The sequence below is a fragment of the Dromaius novaehollandiae genome, chromosome 15, assembly GCF_036370855.1.
Source record: "Dromaius novaehollandiae isolate bDroNov1 chromosome 15, bDroNov1.hap1, whole genome shotgun sequence".
Taxonomy (NCBI): Eukaryota; Metazoa; Chordata; class Aves; order Casuariiformes; family Dromaiidae; genus Dromaius; species Dromaius novaehollandiae.
This window is the reverse complement of record NC_088112.1, coordinates 22,022,084-22,038,290: the sequence shown is the minus strand read 5'-3', so window position 1 is coordinate 22,038,290 and position 16,207 is coordinate 22,022,084. Positions and strand designations below refer to the sequence as shown.

At 60.2% G+C, this 16,207-nt stretch overlaps 1 protein-coding gene across 4 annotated transcripts in view; it reads right to left on the bottom strand.

Moving 5' to 3' along the window:
• Positions 1-16,207, bottom strand: part of ARHGAP26 (Rho GTPase activating protein 26) — a 137,353-nt gene that overhangs the window by 92,410 nt on the left and 28,736 nt on the right. For all 4 annotated transcript variants that reach the window (XM_026118231.2, XM_026118232.2, XM_026118237.2 and 1 more), the window contains exons 2-5: positions 4,300-4,395; positions 2,854-2,915; positions 2,406-2,477; positions 177-278 (exon numbers count right to left, since the gene is read on the bottom strand). In XM_026118231.2, the coding sequence (XP_025974016.2) occupies positions 177-278; positions 2,406-2,477; positions 2,854-2,915; positions 4,300-4,395 (332 nt within the window). The remainder of the gene's footprint in view (positions 1-176; positions 279-2,405; positions 2,478-2,853; positions 2,916-4,299; positions 4,396-16,207) is intronic.

The window sequence follows — 16,207 nt, the reverse complement described above, 5'->3', positions numbered from 1 at the left end:
AGCTCTGTCCCTTGTGATAACAAGAAGAGGGCAAAACGCTGCCACTTGCAGCCAGATTGAGAAAAAAAAATATTAATTTACATCCAGGGAAAACAAAGCAGTAAGCTGCATAATATATCCAAAAAGATGTCGACACCAGGTACTACCAGATATGGAAAACCAGAGGCTGGTCTCACCTCCTGGAGCTGGGATTCTTTCTTCTTAGAAGACAGGTTTAAATGCTTTTCGAGGACACCACAATACTTCTCAGTCTCCTTGTCGTATTTCTTTTTGGCGTCCTACAAAACAGAACAAAAGGTGTTACAGCAAATACAATAGTACTGTGCCAGCTGTTAGGAGACTGCAACGGCATCACAGCTGCATGACACCGGGCTTGAGAGTCCCAGGCAGGAGCCAGCCCGCTTTTGCAAAGCACAGACCGCTCAGGGCAAAACCAAGGGGCTCCGAGCGGCCGCGGGAGAAAGCAAAGGGCTTCACGCGAGCACGGCCGTGCCAAAACTAAAACTTGGTTGGTGTTACCACACTCTCACTACCAAAACCAAGACTTGGGAGAGTTTCTTCTCTATCAACACAGCCCAAAGCTCATCAGCACTCCCAGTCCCAGCGCCCATCCAAAGGTAACACGGCGAGGAAAGCGTTTGCTACCCGCTAACGAGAACATCATCACAAGTTTCTCATCCCCTCCCCTGCCAGACCTGGCAGGGGCTTATCCTAGGCGTCACTCAGGGTGATGATACAGGAATTTGGGTATTATTTGTGCCAGGAGTGTCAACGGAGGACATCAACCTTTTCTTTTCCACCCCCATCTCAGCAGAGGCCAGTCGTCAGCTTGCACACGCAGCAGTCAGAGCTCGCAGCAACCGTAACCCTCCGCCAGAACCCTGTTATCAAGGCTGCGCTCGGCAAAGAAGCCAGGTTTATTTTAAGTTTCATCTCAAAACTTACAGCAACCCTAAAACCACACCCGGAGAAGACACGCTTTGAAGGGTGTCCCGAATTGGACAGACAGCGAAGGAAGAGGCAGGACAGCAGCTCCTGACCCCCGGCACGCCTGCCTTCGATCGGCTGCGCACACGGCACCCGCTCGCGCCGTTCGCTGGACGTAACGCGGGGGATTCTTTGCTCTGCGCCAGCTGGACGTGGTGCAAGAAACCCGGGCACCGGCCAGCCCGTGGCACCAACGTGAAGGTGTCAAAAACAGCCCCCCGTGCGATGCCCCGCTGCTCGGCCCCACGGCACCGCGCAAATCACAGGCTGCAGGCGCCCGCGGCCCATGCCGAGAGAGGGGGAAAGGAAGAACATTGCTGAAAGTCAGGAGCCACCAGATTTCACGATGTGCAAAAGCTCCCAAGTCCTAGGGAGCAGCACGGGCAGGAAGACGACGGGCAAGTTCAAACCACCAACACGACGGCAACAGGAGATGAAAGAAAAATCAGGCAGGCATTTGGGCCAAAAAAAGGGCATTCTGGGACAGCAGTGCTCCTGGGGTGGACAGACAGAAAAGCAAGGGCACAGGCACGGCCCTCGGCGGTCACCGGCCAGGGCCCCCCCGGGCAGCGTCCCCGCCTGCCGCCCCATCCCCGTGTCACCCCAGGGAAGCCGCGATGGCCACCACGGGCGCTGGGCTGGAGCAAAACCTTTCCGAAGGACTACTTTTTTTGCTGCACAGAACAAGACGGACCGGCCTCGGGGACGCACCGCCGTGCCCCCCAGCAGTGCGGTGCAGCGGGGAGCTCAGCACACCACGGCGATGCAAACGCTGCCCCGACTCACTGCCGTGGGCTGCTCGCAGGCAGCGGCAGGTTGTTATAACAACAGAAGGGCAGCGGACTGCGTTTTTAACTTCAGAACAAAGACAGGAAAGAAATCGGGAAATAAAACAAAATAAAAGCACAGGTTGTGTCTCGCAGCAGCTCCCAGACATCCTGGGGCAGGGGCCAGCCCTCCCCAGGCCCGCCCGGGCCGCCAGACGCCAGCCCCCTTTCCGTGCGACGTCCCAGGGACTCGCGCGGGACGGCAGAGAACAGGCCCCGGGCTCTTTCCAGGCAACCGAGAATTCGTCTGAGAAAATGCTAATTCTGGTTTCGAGGTTTGGAGGGAGGAAAAAAAGCTTACTTAAGTCTGCATGCGATTTTTGGCCCACGGCTCGCCTCCGCGCATTGCTTGGTTACAGGCAAACTCAGAAACACCGAGGTGCTTTAACGGGAGCTGGAATCGTCCCCGTCTCTCCGTCCCGCAGGCAAGGGACTTCTCCCCCGTGTGCACTGACCAGCTGAGACCCGTCCCCGTCCCCGTCCCCGTCCCCGAGCAGGCACGGCCACTGCTTTTCACGTTTCGCTCGCAGGGGGAGGTCTGGGGAAGTTTCCAGGGAAGAAGTTTCCCGACTCGGCGCAGGAGCGACCTACCTTAGCGGCGCCGATCTGCTCCTTGCGGAACTTCTCCAGCGGCGTGATGAGCACCTCGCTGGCGTTCTCGATCTGCGGGAAGACCAGCACGAGTCACGACCCCTCTCCTCTCACGCCTGCCCCAGCGGGACCACGCGCTCGAGCACCGAGTGTCCAGCTTAGAACTAAGACACCTGCGCCGCATCGTGGCGTTTCTCTGTTCGGTCCCTCCAAACAAACACCAACACTGCAGCACCTGGGACGAGAACCCTCTCCTAGGAAAACTGAGACCTGCACCCTTCGTCCTCCTCCAGCTACACACCGGGGTGGGATCCGCACAGGAGGCTGAAGATGTCTGGACCAGCTGTTCTCCTCTGTGAGGAGCGAGGAGGACAGCAGAGGACACGGGACACCTCATGCTGCCCGGAGCCCCCAGCCTTGGGTACCCCCCTCACCGCAGAGCCCGTACCATGCGCATCCGCTCGTCTTCCAGGTTCCGGAGAACGGTGGCAAACTCCTGGAGGGATTTGGCTGAAAGACACAGCAACAAGTTCAGTTTTTAACACTTCTTTTTTCTTTTTTTTTAAACTTTTAACATCGAAGTGGCCATAGCAACACATCCCCAGTGCCCGCCCTTCCTCAGGGAAGATATCCCGGGCAGCCAGGCCAGATCACGCTGCAGATTAGCTCCAGGCACGCATAATCCCGACTTTATTAGGAGGTCGGCTGCTTCCTGGAGTCGGCGAGCAAGGGAACTGGCTGTCAAACCTTTGGGGCAATACCACCCCAAAGCCGCTACCCAGCCAGGCGGTGCCTTCCCAGCGAGCGTGCCGCGCTGGCTTGAGATGCCGCTGCGCCCACCACGAGCTCAGCAGCAGCAGCCCGGGGCTCCGCGCACAAGCTGCCAGCTCCGACGTAGCTTCAACTCCTCTGTCGCAAGCAAGTCTAACTTGCTGCTGTCCTTTTGCTGACGTGCTGGGGAGGGACACACACACGAAACAGGAACAGCCGCACCCCGACTGTCCCAGAAGCATCGTGGCAGACGGAGACAAACCAGAAGTTTGCTTTTTCCCTGCTGCACATTCAGAATACGCTGCCCAGGCCTACGGCTGCTGGATTTGCAGGGAGAAGGACAGCACATCGGTCCTGCAGCTGCTCTGCCCACGGGACAGGCACTGATCAGCCTCACAGCTTAACGCAGGCCTCAGCTGCGCTCAGCACACAAGTGACAGCTCACCGCACCTTTTGCATCTCAGCAAGAGGACTTTGACGAGAAACTGTTTTTGCCAAGAGATCAAATACAAATAAATAAGCAAAGTGTTTGCACAGGAAGCTCTAAAAGTTCGACTTGTGTAGAAGTGTGATAATATTGAATGAAGGGGGAGAAGCTGCTCCCCTGAACCGAGAACAGACTGCACCCACCTTTGGCAGAGACAGGTTCACAATTTGGGGAGCACCGCCAGGCTCTCGACGGCTCGTGCATGCGGACGGCGAGTGCCTGAGGTGTCCTTCCCCGGCACAGCCCGGCTAACAGGACTGCGCTTTGCCTCTCTTTCAGATCGCAATCCCCTGTAGTATATTTAGCTGCGACTACGTCTCCAGATCACTGCTCTCAAATGGAAAAGGGCAAACGGTAGGATAATCTGGATGGTTTCAGATACGGACAATCTTCTTCCTTGCTTATCTGACAGGGCTAGATTTAGGGCAAGAAGCTACAACTGTTCTTGCGAAGGCTTTGCCAATGTTGAATTAAAAGGCATATGCATTTCTACAGGGCAGGAAAGACTCAGAAGAATTTCTGGGCCTCTCAATATCCACGTCTGTGTTTCTATGTCATGTACCACGAGCTCTGATCAGCCCACGGACTTGGAGCACCGCTCCAGCGCTGCCCATTAAACAAACGCCCAGCGCTCACCTATGCAGATCTCGTCATCCGTCTCGGCATCACCGATGCAGCGGAATTTGAATTCGTTCAGGGAATCTGCAAACTTCCGCTTGGCTGAAGACAGATCTGTCAAGAAAGGAGAGAGAGAGGAAAACGCAGGTATTAAAGATGGCATGACCCAGGCAGTCGCATAACCTGAGCTAGCGAATCTCCTAGGAGGGATCTGCTCGATTTGGGCCCTCCCGTTGCAATCCCAGCTGCCCCGAGGGATGCTCGTCCCGCAGGCGCTGGCTGCGTCGGGAAAGGCCTCGCCGGAACGAAGGCTCCGCTTACCAGCGCTAATGCACAGGTTTATTACTTTACAAGTCACAGACTCTCCCCGAGATCCGAATCCTATTAAGTTATTACTTGGAGCGGGCTGAGCCGATCCGGGATCGGCTTTTCAAACCTCACCCGCACAGGCAGCACTGCTGCCGGCACGGCGAGGCTGTGACGGGAGCTCGCACCGAGCAACGCAAGCGCCTCGGGGGATGCAAACAGCGTTAAGACGACACTATGCTAAATCCTCGCTCAAAGTTCCCAAAATTCAGCGATTTTTTCCTTTGCAAGCACAGGTGCAAGGCACGCTCCTCGCCAGGCATCCGGGAGGGCTCGGAGCTCCATCCGAGCCCGCTGCCCCGCTCCAGCAGCGACGAAACGGCCCCGTCCAAGGCTCCCGGCCTCGCTCGCTGTGGCGGCTCCCGGGCGCCATCCCAGCGCCGCATTCCGGCGCGGAGGGAGCGGAGCCGCGGGAAGAGGCTGGGGCAAGGCCTGGGCGGGAGCCAGGCGCGCAGAGCCGCCGGCCCCGGCCACGCGGGGAGCACGCCGGGGTCAGCAGTGTTTGCTTTCCAAGCAGCATCCGTTGCTACGGCCGCCCTCTCCCTCCCTCCCTCCTCGAAGCGGCACGCAGCGAGAGCGCGGGGCCTCGCGCTCCCTCCCCACGCTTGCAGCGCGGCCGGGAGCAGAGGGGCGATGTGGGGCAGAGAGGGGCGATGCCCGGGGAGCAGCGGGGCGATGCCCGGGGAGCAGCGGGAAGATGCCCGGGGAGCAGCGGGAAGATGCCGGGGTGCAGCGGGAAGATGCAGGGCGATGCACAGGGAGCAGCGGGGCGATGCCGGGGTGCAGAGGGAAGATGCCCGGGGAGCAGCCTCCTCCCGCGGCCACAGCCCGCGGCTCCCACCCAGCACCGCTCATCACCCCAAGCGGCCGCTCGGGGCAGGAGCCGAGCCGAAGCGCTCCCGCGCAAACCCAACGAGCCCTGGGAGACGGCGCGAGCCGCCAGCCGCGACCCGCGGGGCACTAAAAATAGGCAGCGGGAGAATGGAGATAACTCCCAGGGCGCAGCGATAAAAGCGGAGCTGCTCCCAGCTACTTGCTGACCACCACGATCGGGTCACAGGAGCAAAGCGACGGCTGAAATTAGAGGCCGGCTCGGCCGGAGGAGAGGCAGGAGAGCGTGCTGCCGCCACGCGCTCGGAGACACAGCCGGGGACGGAGGGGAAGGGCCACCGCTCCCCGTGCAACCAGCAGCCAGACCCATCCGCACTGCTGGAACCCATTTTCCTAAAAGCTTGAGCTTTTAGCTAATATTTTTCAGAAAAAAACAAAAAGAAAGCTCCAGGGGCAGCAGCGCACGGCCCAAGCGGCAGCCCGCGGGCCCCGGGCTCTCCGCACCATCGGCCGCGACGGAAGCTGAGGTGCCAGCCGAGAGGACGATCCCGGTCACCGGAATACGCAAACAGACCCTTTTTCCAAGCTGGGAGTCCTCAGCAAGCACGGCTGCCTTTGCCCTGGGATAGTGCCTCCGGAGCAGACACGCGGGAAATGTCAAGGCTCTTCGTGTCAAAGTTGGGTTTGATTTTGTCGCACAGCAGATAGGACGCAAGCAACAAAGGGTTTGTTTGTGAGAGATCTTCAAGCCCTAAAATAACACGTCCCAAGCGAACGAGGCCAGCTGGGCTCCGCTGTGCGTGCCCTGGCCGAGGTCTTCCTCACCTGCGAGCGTGCGAGGCCACCGCCGCGTCTTCGCTCTCAGCCCTCGGGCGCAGCACCCTGCTCACCTGCTGAAGCTTATTTCTCCTCTGGATTTGGGATGAGCAAACTCAAAATCCTACAAGGGCTCAAGAGCAACGTCTGCTTTCTCTTGTGCGAGTTAAACCGCACAGATCTCCACGCGAGCAAGTCAAACCCGGGCTGTCAAAGTCCTGCTCCCAAGTTCCCTAGCTGGTCTCATCAATCAACCACAGAATAGGGCAAAACCACCGCAAAGCCGGAAAAATCTCTCCCCCAAGCTCGAGGCCCGGGCACCACTAGCTGGTGGTCCTGCACGGCAGAAGCGAGGCCGGGAGGGAGGGATCCCGGGACGGGGCCAGCAGCGCGCAGGGCAGAAGCGGGGACGTTTCCCCAGTGCTGGTGCGGTTAGCAGGGGCACAACGCGGTTTCGGGTACGATCCAACACTTAACGCATGCCCGGCATCAGAAACCTGTGTGCTTTCAGCACCGTGCTTTTTGCATGCCATTAGGCAGCTGAAAACCCACGCGAAAGCCCCACAGCAGGACTCCCCTCTCCTACAGCCGAGCTGGGCTAGGGGCGCGAGAGAAGGATTTTGGGGGGCAATAAGGGAAGGTGGGATGAGCATCCGGCAAAAGCCAGCAGAGCAGAAACCTCACGGGAGGCGGACGGAGCCCCAGGAGCCGGTGCACTCAGTTATGCATCATGCTGAAATGATAATTAAATCTGCAGTGACCTAAGTTCACTGCCTTTCCCTCCTGCCCTCCCCGCTGCTCCAAGGCGGGAGAGCTCTTGCCCCAAATTCTCCTCTGTCTGTTACTTATTTCTTTTCTATCCTTACTGATACCCCTTCGTGGCGTCCGAGCCAGCGTGGTCTTCCTCTGAGACGCGTCCAGACGCTCCCCGCTCTCGGCCCGGGTGTTTCGCGGCAGCGCTGACGGAGGTAGCGGGAACCCTTCAAGAAAGTTAACTTGACAAGACACAGGCAGCGGCAGCCCGGCTGCGTAACCACAGCAACGCACGGCCCAAATAAAATGCCCTTTTAAAAGTGATGCATGGGCTTGTTATTGCAATAGGAGGTTACCAGCCGACACACTCGCGGGCGAAGCTGCGCTGGCCCTGCCTCGGCCGGCAAACCCCCGCACGGGCGCATCTGCTGCCGAGCTCCTGCAAATTAAAACCTGGTATGTTAGGGAAAAGCCGGTGCAAGCTTTCCCTAATGCAGGAGGCTGCCGCTTGCAAGCAAGAATTCAATCCCTTTTTCCCCCAGATTCTCTCTGCAACGTTCATTTTCATCTCGTATTTCCTTGTTCTTCCTTATTTAAAACCCAAGTTTAACATCCCCCTGCACGCGCGCACCTCCCGGGAGGGGAGGGAGGACCACAGGGGCCTGAGCTGCACTGCGGCAGATGCCGGCGGGTGCATCCCACTGCCCGGGACCGAAGCCGGCACCGGGTGATGGTCTGCAAGGCTCTGCTCCGGCACGTCTGTCCCCGAGGCGAGAGGAAGCATGCACAGACCGCCCCACGCAACGGGGGTGGCAGCGAGCCACGCGGTGGGATGCCGCGGTGGGATGCAAGCCAGCACGTGAAGTGGGCTGGTTCGGAGCGGCAGCGACGGCCCGGCAGCTCGTGCAGCGCCGTGCACGCTCCTGCCCGCGGCTATGTCGCGTCCCCAGCGCCTCGTGCATACGCAGGGGCAGGCGCTGGGTATTGACTCCCCGATCACCCGCGGTTGCCCCCGTCCCCGTGCCGGGGTCCGCGAGCTGCCGGCGTCCAGCTGCACGGGGACGGGACCCTCCGGGCGCCGGGGCCCTGCCACAAGCCACTGCAGCGGGCGGGGAGCACCGAGCGCGGCCGCCGGCGTCTCATCCGTTTCCTCACCCTTCAAGGCATCGTTCTGGGAAGTGGCTTCTGCAACCGCAACGCGAGTGAAGTGCTTTGTTTTTAAATTAAAAAACAAAACCCCCCCGAAAAGTCCCTTCCAAAGGGGTTTGGAAAGGCTGCAAAAGGCCATTAATAAGATGGAGCCGGCAGGATTTCGTAACCCTCCTCCGCAGGCACAGCCCGCCGGGGGGAGAGGAGCAGGAACGGCCCCGGAGCCGCCGCCTCCGCGGGACGGAGGAGCAGGGGGGATGGATGGGAACCATCATCACGGGACGCAGACTAACAGCAAATGGCTAAAACACACCAAAATCAAACGTGGAAAAGCCCGTATAAAAGTTCCCACGTTACAGAGCCGCAAGCTGCTGCGCTAGCGGCACCGGTAACCTCCCTCAGGGCCGCTCAGTGCAAGGAAGCAAAACGTCGCGGGGCGGCACGGACCCCGTGCAGACCCCAGGCATCGTGGAGACCCTGTGCGTGGTGCAGAGCATGCATCATGGAGACCCTGCACTCCGGGCAGAGCCCGGACATCATGGAGACCCTGTGCGTGGTGTAGACCGTGCATCGTGGAGACCCTGCACATCATGTAGGCCATGCATCAAGGAGACCCTGCGCATCACGGAGACTCCATGCACCACACAGATCCCGTGCACGGAGGAGACCCCGCACATCGCGAAGACCTCAGGCATCGTGGAGGCCCCGCGCACCATGCAGACCCCACGCATCGTGGAGGCCCCACACGTTGTGCAGATGCCGGACGCCTGCCCCCGCTGCGCCCTGCCCTTCCCAAGGGCCTGCACACCCTCCGCCGTCCCAGCGATCGGGAAGGTTTAACGAAACTACGAGACCACGCTGCAGATGCGGCTCCTGGCTGGAAGAACAAAGCGACGGTGCTATTTCCAGAGATGGGTAGGGGGGCGAGGGGGAGGATTATCACCACGCAACCAAGAAACCCAGAACAGAAGCCTTTAAAAGCAGCGTTGGCTGGGATCATCACCAGCTGCCAAACACAAGTTTTAGAAGTTTAATGATCGGAGCAAAACACGCCTGCGTAGGAGGCATCACCTTCCCGCGTGAGAGCGGCGGCCGGCCCGGGTGGCACCTTGGCTCCGTGCCGTACCAACGCACGGGGCTCGGGTTCAGGCGGCTTCCCGAGGCCCCTGGAGTGGCAGGGCAGGCGGGAGCACCGGGAAAGCGAGACGTGATGGTAAGGTCCCATGCATGTTCCTCGTGGGGCAGGAGTCCGGCCGGCTCCTGTGCCACCAGGCACAAACCCATGGACACGCACGTGAAGCCACCTGGACCAGGTGCTCCAGGCTCCTCTGGCCACGGCTGGCCCCACACCAGCATCGTCCTTTGAAAAATCAGATCGGCCAGGGAAGGAGATGTGGTGACAGCTTGCGGAGAGCGGGAGCTCGGAAGCCTCCCCAAAGCGCCGTTTCCAGCTAGCTCGCTATTCCAGCTGCAAGAAGGAAAAATCATGGTGGCCCACGGCATCAGCAGGCACCTTGCACGCCCGGGGCCACGGACACGGCGAGAGCGGGACGGTCGCTGCAGGCAGGGCAAGTCAAAGCAGGAACCTGGCCACCAAAATTCCCAGCAGGAAGATGCGGGAGCGAAGGTTCACTATTACCAAGGGGGGAAGGATAACGATGCCGATGAGGCCAACAACACGTCTGCAAGGCGAGGTCCAACCCGTGCCATGTCCAAGACTTTGTGCTCTCACACGGAGTTGTATTTCTACACTTCCTGCCAAAAAAGTTGCTTAATAATCTATATTTAATAACCGTGGGGACAGCAGGAACCGAAACTCCTGACCATCCCTTCCCTCTGCACGGCAAGGACAGACACCGGGGCGCGCGGCGAAGCCAGCCCGGAGCGGCACCGAGCGCTCCCGGAGCCACGAGCTCTTCGGAGGACGAGCCACGACATGCCACCGCGCATCGCGTTTCATCTCCCCTGCAAAAGCGGCCCGCGCCCTCGGGACGGACTCTCTCCGTTACAGCTTCGGGGCGCCTTGGAGCCTCGATGAACCCTGGGCACCATCTCGCAAGACCTGCTGGCAAACACGCGAGGCTTGAAGCAAGGACGGCTTGACCCTCCAAGCAGCTATCACCGCCTTCTGCAAGCCCACGGGTCTCTGCCGGGGCCGTCATCGAGCCTTGCAAAGCCCCCGGAGAGGCGCAGGCGGCTCGCACGCCCCACCGAGCCTGCCGAAGCCGGCCGGGCTGCTGCCGCGGGGGCCCGAGCGCTGCGCGCACGCAGCAGCTGGGAAACGTAAGGAGAACGCCCAAAATGCACTTTTTGGAACATCTCAGCGGTAATTGCCTTGGCAAAGGGAGCAGCAGCCATCGACAGAAAGTAATCACGCACTCGAGAACGGCTCCGGTTGCATCAGCCGGCCCCGGCAGCCCGCTCTGCCGCCTGCCCTGAGGGGCCCTGCTGCCCGGGGGCTCCCGCGGAGGCCGAGGAGCATCGAAGAGATGAGGACCCCGAGCGCGGGCCACGGTGCTCGGACGCTGTATGGGGGGGACGGCACGGCCCCGCTCCGAGCGGGCGGCATCGCGGACCGGGGGGATCCACCGGCGCGCGTCACCTCCGAACACGCAGCGACGGCTGGTTGCAAGCCCTCGTGCGGATGCGGCCCCAGGCGCTTGCAGAGCCCCTCGGCCAGGAAGCAAGCAGAAGACACCCGTGCTTGCAACAGGAGACGGGGCCGCGAGCGATTGCCCCCGCCCCGGCGCTCGTCCCCGCCCGCAGCCACAAGGCTGGAGGCAGCGAGGTCCCTCCGAGGGGGGAGAGGAGAAAGGCGACAGTCCCCAGCGCGGAGGGGACGCTGCCGTCGCAGGGCTCAGCCTTGCCGGTCTGCAGAAGGTGACTTACACCAGCCCCAGCGCCAGCACCGTCCGCAGCCCTGGGGGAGCCGGGGAGGGACACGGCCCCCGCGGAGGGACACGGCCGCCGCGGAGGGACACGGCCGCCGGGGAGAGAGGCTTCCTGCCGCAGCAGGTCGTCCCACCGCTTCGATCGCTCCCAGACCCCACGGTGAGCCAAGGCCCAGCCAGAGGAGAAGGACGCGGTGGTCCCAGGGGAGGGGGCCGGGCGCCTGGGCCGGCTCAGTGCAGCCTCCCCATCACGGCCGGCCTCCCCGCCGCGCGTCCCGTCCCGTCCCGTCCCGTCCCTCCGCGGGGGCGGCCAGGGCAGCCCCGCATCTCCTAGCAACTCGCTGCAACACCGGCCTCGGCCAAGAGCAGCGAACGCTTTCCACGTTTCGCCGCAGTTGGGTTTTATTCCTCCCGCGCGAGCCCTGCCAACTCGGCCTCCGCCAGCTCCGGGACGAGGGTGGAGGAGAGCCGCGGCTGGGGGAGAAAACTCCCCCCCGCAACCCTCCCTCCGCGGTCCTGGAGGCCGGCTGCTCTCGTGGCCGGATCCCAAGGCCTGCAGACGAGGTCTGGGCCTGTTCCCAACTCTGTCACTGGGTGGTGAAAATACAGACAACCTCTTCACTGCCCTGCTCTCCAGCTCCCCGCTCTGCACGACCAGCCCGGCCTCCCCGCAGAGCCCCGAGCCCGTGCAGCGCCCGGGGCCGCGCACAGCGGGCATCAACGCGCAAAGCCGTAGCGTCCCCCGGCCTCATCCGCCCGAGCTCCGGGGATAGAAACGCGCACGCGGAGTCCCTGGACGATGCTGTTCAATGACAGGCCTCAAACGAAAATATTTCAACATAAACAGTATAAATCACAGAGCAACAATCCAAATAGAGCGCGTTTTCCCCAGGAGGGAGAGAAGTGCTAATGCATTCATTGTTTTTGAGCAATTTCAACTGAAATCGCCGCTGAACCAACGCCACCGCCGAGGCTGAGCACGGGACTGCTTCCCGCGGCACGGCCTCCAGGCAGCTCGGGACCAGCCCAGCCGAGCGGGCAGCTCTGGGCGCTGGCAGTTTGCTGGTGACACCAGAAAGGGGACAGCCACCACCTTGGGGCCACCGCGCCAGGGAGCTCGCTGATCCTGCCGGACGCCAACCCAGCCGCGGCACGGCACCCCATGGGGATGCACCTTCACCCACCGCGGCCGACCCACGCTGAAACACCACGGTGCCACCTCTGCACGGCCCGGGCTTGCACGGTCGTGCCCTTGCTTGTGCAGTCATGCACTGTCTTGCACGGTCGTGCCCTTGCTTGTGCAGTCATGCACTGTCTTGCACGGTCGTGCCCTCTCTTGCACGGTCGTGCTCTTGCTTACTCAGTCGTGCCCTCTCCTGCACCAACGCTGGCACACGTGCAACCGGGCAGCGTGCCGGCACCGAGAGCCGATCTAGCCAGGAGCCTCAACCTCTTCACCGCAGTAGGGCTTGGCCAGCTCAGCTCGCAGCCCCGCCACGCGAACGCCGGGGCTTGCAGACCTGCAGCCAACTCACAGAGACCTTCAGACGCGAGGATGCAGGCAGCTGGCACGGCCACGCACCGGCACAGCGCGGCTCGGCCCCCCGTCCCGCTCCTCGGGCTTGCACGAGGCCAGAGGATCACGTCCAGGCGACCGGCCCCGCCGTGCTCAGCTGCGGAGGCATCCGGAGACCGAGCGAGTCACCCGCGGGGGCTGCGGGGAGCAGCAGAACCCCCCCTCCTCCTTCCTCAAGGAAAATCCAAACCTTCCACTCATTTCCTCTGCCGAGCACAAGGGCGCAACTGGGAAACTCTCGTGACGTCCTCCCTTTTGTTCTGCCTGCCCCGGCGGCTCCAAGGGGAAGCTGTAACTCCAGCCTCTCTCTTCTCGAGCCTTCACTGCTCGGTCCCCAGGGCCCGGGGGCAGAGGCGGGGGGCACGGCCTGCACGCACCGTGCCTTGGCGCGGACCTCGGACAGTCACGGTCGAGAGGAGAAGGGCAGCCTGGCATGCTCCCCGCTCTCGGTTTTCAAGGCTCCCTCCATCCCCTTCCAGCCCCGCAAGGCGCTCAGGGAGGGAACCGGCTCTCCCTTCCCGAGATTTGCCTTGCAACGATACCGTAGCTGCTGCGAAACCGCCCAGACGCAGCAGGACAGAGGAGCCAGCTATCCGGCTTCCCTACGGCCGCGGTCCTCCATCCAGCCCACGGAAAACGTGGGGCGATGACCACCGCGCTGGGGCTCAGCCGGCAGCCTCGGGATACCTGGCCCTGCCCGGCGCTCGGCTTTCTGCCGTGCACCGATTCCTTGCGAGGGGACAAGTCAGCGAGTTAATCTAGGTAACAGCTGCTACAACCCGCGGCCAAAACCGCCGGATTAGGGCCGGTTAAGGATGCTTAGAAAGCAGCAATATGGTGTCTGCCATCGCAGCGAGCACGTGCCACAGCCGGCGGCCAGCACGAGTCCGGGCACGCTGCAAAACGCAGCGAGGAGCACAGCAAAACGCAGCAATACCGCAGCAAGGAAGGGGCTCCGACATAACTATGGTCGAGCAATTCAATCTCACAGCAAGGGCCTTCTGCCTAAGAAGTCAGTGTTGATACGCACAGAAATCATATTGTAGCACGTACACAGGCCAGGCTCCCCGGGGCACCGTCCAACGCCCGGTGTGGTCAGCGTGGAGAGCTGGGTCAGCATCATGAAAAGCAAAATCTGTTTCGAGATGTTTAAATCCTCCTCCTTTGCGCTTGACGGCAGGGTTAGCAAAAGCACCACGCTTGCAAGATACCACAGGCATCTGGGCCAAACCAAGCTGGGGTCAGAGACGATCTCCGAGCAGCTTTGATTCATAATTAGCAATGACGTGTTTATTAAATAACTTCTCAGCCAGGTGGTCGGATTTAATCAGTGATTTAGGACTGGACTAAAGTTGTTGGCAGGTTCTGCCTTTGAGTCATCATTCGAGTTAAAGCAAAACGAAAAACCCACAAGAACAGAGAATACCCCATCTCAGATGTGTATTACTTTCACTGAAGTAAGTTCATGCATAAAAGCATGAGAAAAGGCTGCACTGGAACAGTAAAGATGAAGGTTTTAAGGGCAGGACACCAAACAGAAGATGCTTACACCGACTGCGTGCAACGGGCGCTAACAGTCACCATTAAATACTTAATGCTGTGTTCTTTCAGCTTTTGCCGTTAAGAACAGCAAACTAACCTTAAAGACAGGTACAGAAGAACCCAGATTACTTATGAAGTCCACAGAAGAAAGTCCTTTCACAGCGACGGCTTTCTGCGTTTCGCTTCTTAAAAAAAATCAAAAATAAAACATCCTCTTAACAAAGACCTGAAGCATGAAAACAGAAGCCACTCAGGAGACGGGAGGAAAAGGCGAGGAGACGAGAAGTCAGGCTTGGGGCTCATCTCTCCGGACCACGAAGCGCCCAAAGGAAAGCCTTCATCAGAGACGTGCAGGAGATGGATGTGGAGCCTCGCTCCCCATAGGAAGGGATTACTGAGTATAGAGATTTATCTTCTATTTGCACACTTTCCAGCCGATTTTATAAGAAGTTATCTTAAGACCTATACAACCTCTCCAAGACGTGTTGATTTAGTAGAGCCTAAGCACAGACATACCTGTATCTCGGTGGAAGGTGGCACCTCAGCACAACCAGCTGCTGGTTCTACTGCCTTTACTATATACAGCCTTCGGCTGCAGTTTAATGGTCTAGTCTCGTCTCACCTGTGCACGTGAGGAGGACAAAAACCGCGGAGAGTCGGTTTTGAGGTCAGAGCAGGCATTTTGTGAGGGAGCCAGAGAGGTAAGCCTCTCCGACCACAGAAATCAGCCAGTCCGACTCGGTCCCACACAGCTGAGCACCAGCTCTCACAAGCTTGTCTGACAGGTCTTTTCCAACTTTAATATTTATGAATCCCTCTAAAAGTCTCCCGTGTCAATTATAAGCATCATTAGATATGAGAACCAAGTCCCCTTTGCCAAAACGTAGCTGTTTGTTTAAAAAGGCTTGGATACGAGTATTGACATTGGCTACGGCATCCTTTTTAGGGGGAAGCACCACGAATTTACACGCAGGAATAAAAGGCCGGCGGGGCCAAGGTCTGGAACTTCACTGCACCGTGGCGGCTTGGAAAGCTGTCGCTCACTGGGGAAGACGCAGCAGGGCCGGCCGGTGCCGTGGCAGGACCCGGGGCGCGGCGGCCGCAGCCTCTGCGTCTGCAACCCATCAGCCCTTCCCGCCACGAAAGATCACTCGTTCGCACTCCAGATTGAATTTTGGGCACCAGCAAGTAAAACAACTACCGCGGAGACAGGCTACAGCACTGGAACAGAAAACCCACCCTAACAACTTGTCTGTAGCAACAAGCCTTGAGACGAGATGAGAAAAAAGGGGAAAAAAATTTTACTAGAGCATCTGCTCTAGTAAAAGAGCAGCCGCCTCCGCTGGGCCCTGGGAACGGGCCGGGACGCGAGCGAGCCCATCGCTGCGAGCCCGGGGACATCCCCACCGCGGTGCGGGGTGCGGCCTGCCGACCTCGGACATCCCGCAGAAAATCAGCGGTGTTAAACGCGAGCCACTGCGTTTCCCGGAGGACAGCACGCGACAGGCTGCGGCCAGCAAGAGCATCACGGCCAGCAACGGATGCGAACAAAGCGGTGCTCGCTGGGGAGGCGAAGGGGCCACACGCAAAGGTGAGCTCCAGCCGCGTGGAGCAGCCCGTTATCAAGACGATGCTGCGGCTGGTCCAGCTGCAAAGCATCTGGCTGCAGTGCTTTCTTTACGCGGTTTTGCCCGCTTTCCAAGAGCATTTAAGTTCCTCAATCCGCACGAGGACACACGCTACGATCAGCAGCATCTCGCACCGACCGGTTCCACCTGAAGAAAGGCTGCATTTCCTGCGTCTTCCTCCAAGAGGTCCCCTACGCTCGGAGAGCGGATCGGTGCTTCCCACTGAGCTCCTCCTCCTGTGGCAGGAGGCACCGGGAGAGGGAGGCCGCTGGAGAAGGCTGGAAGCTCGCAGAGGACACCAGACGCAAGGTGAAGGCACCGCGCAGGTTCCCACCACGAGCTGGGCTCACCGCCCCGTCCTTCCCACGAGCGAG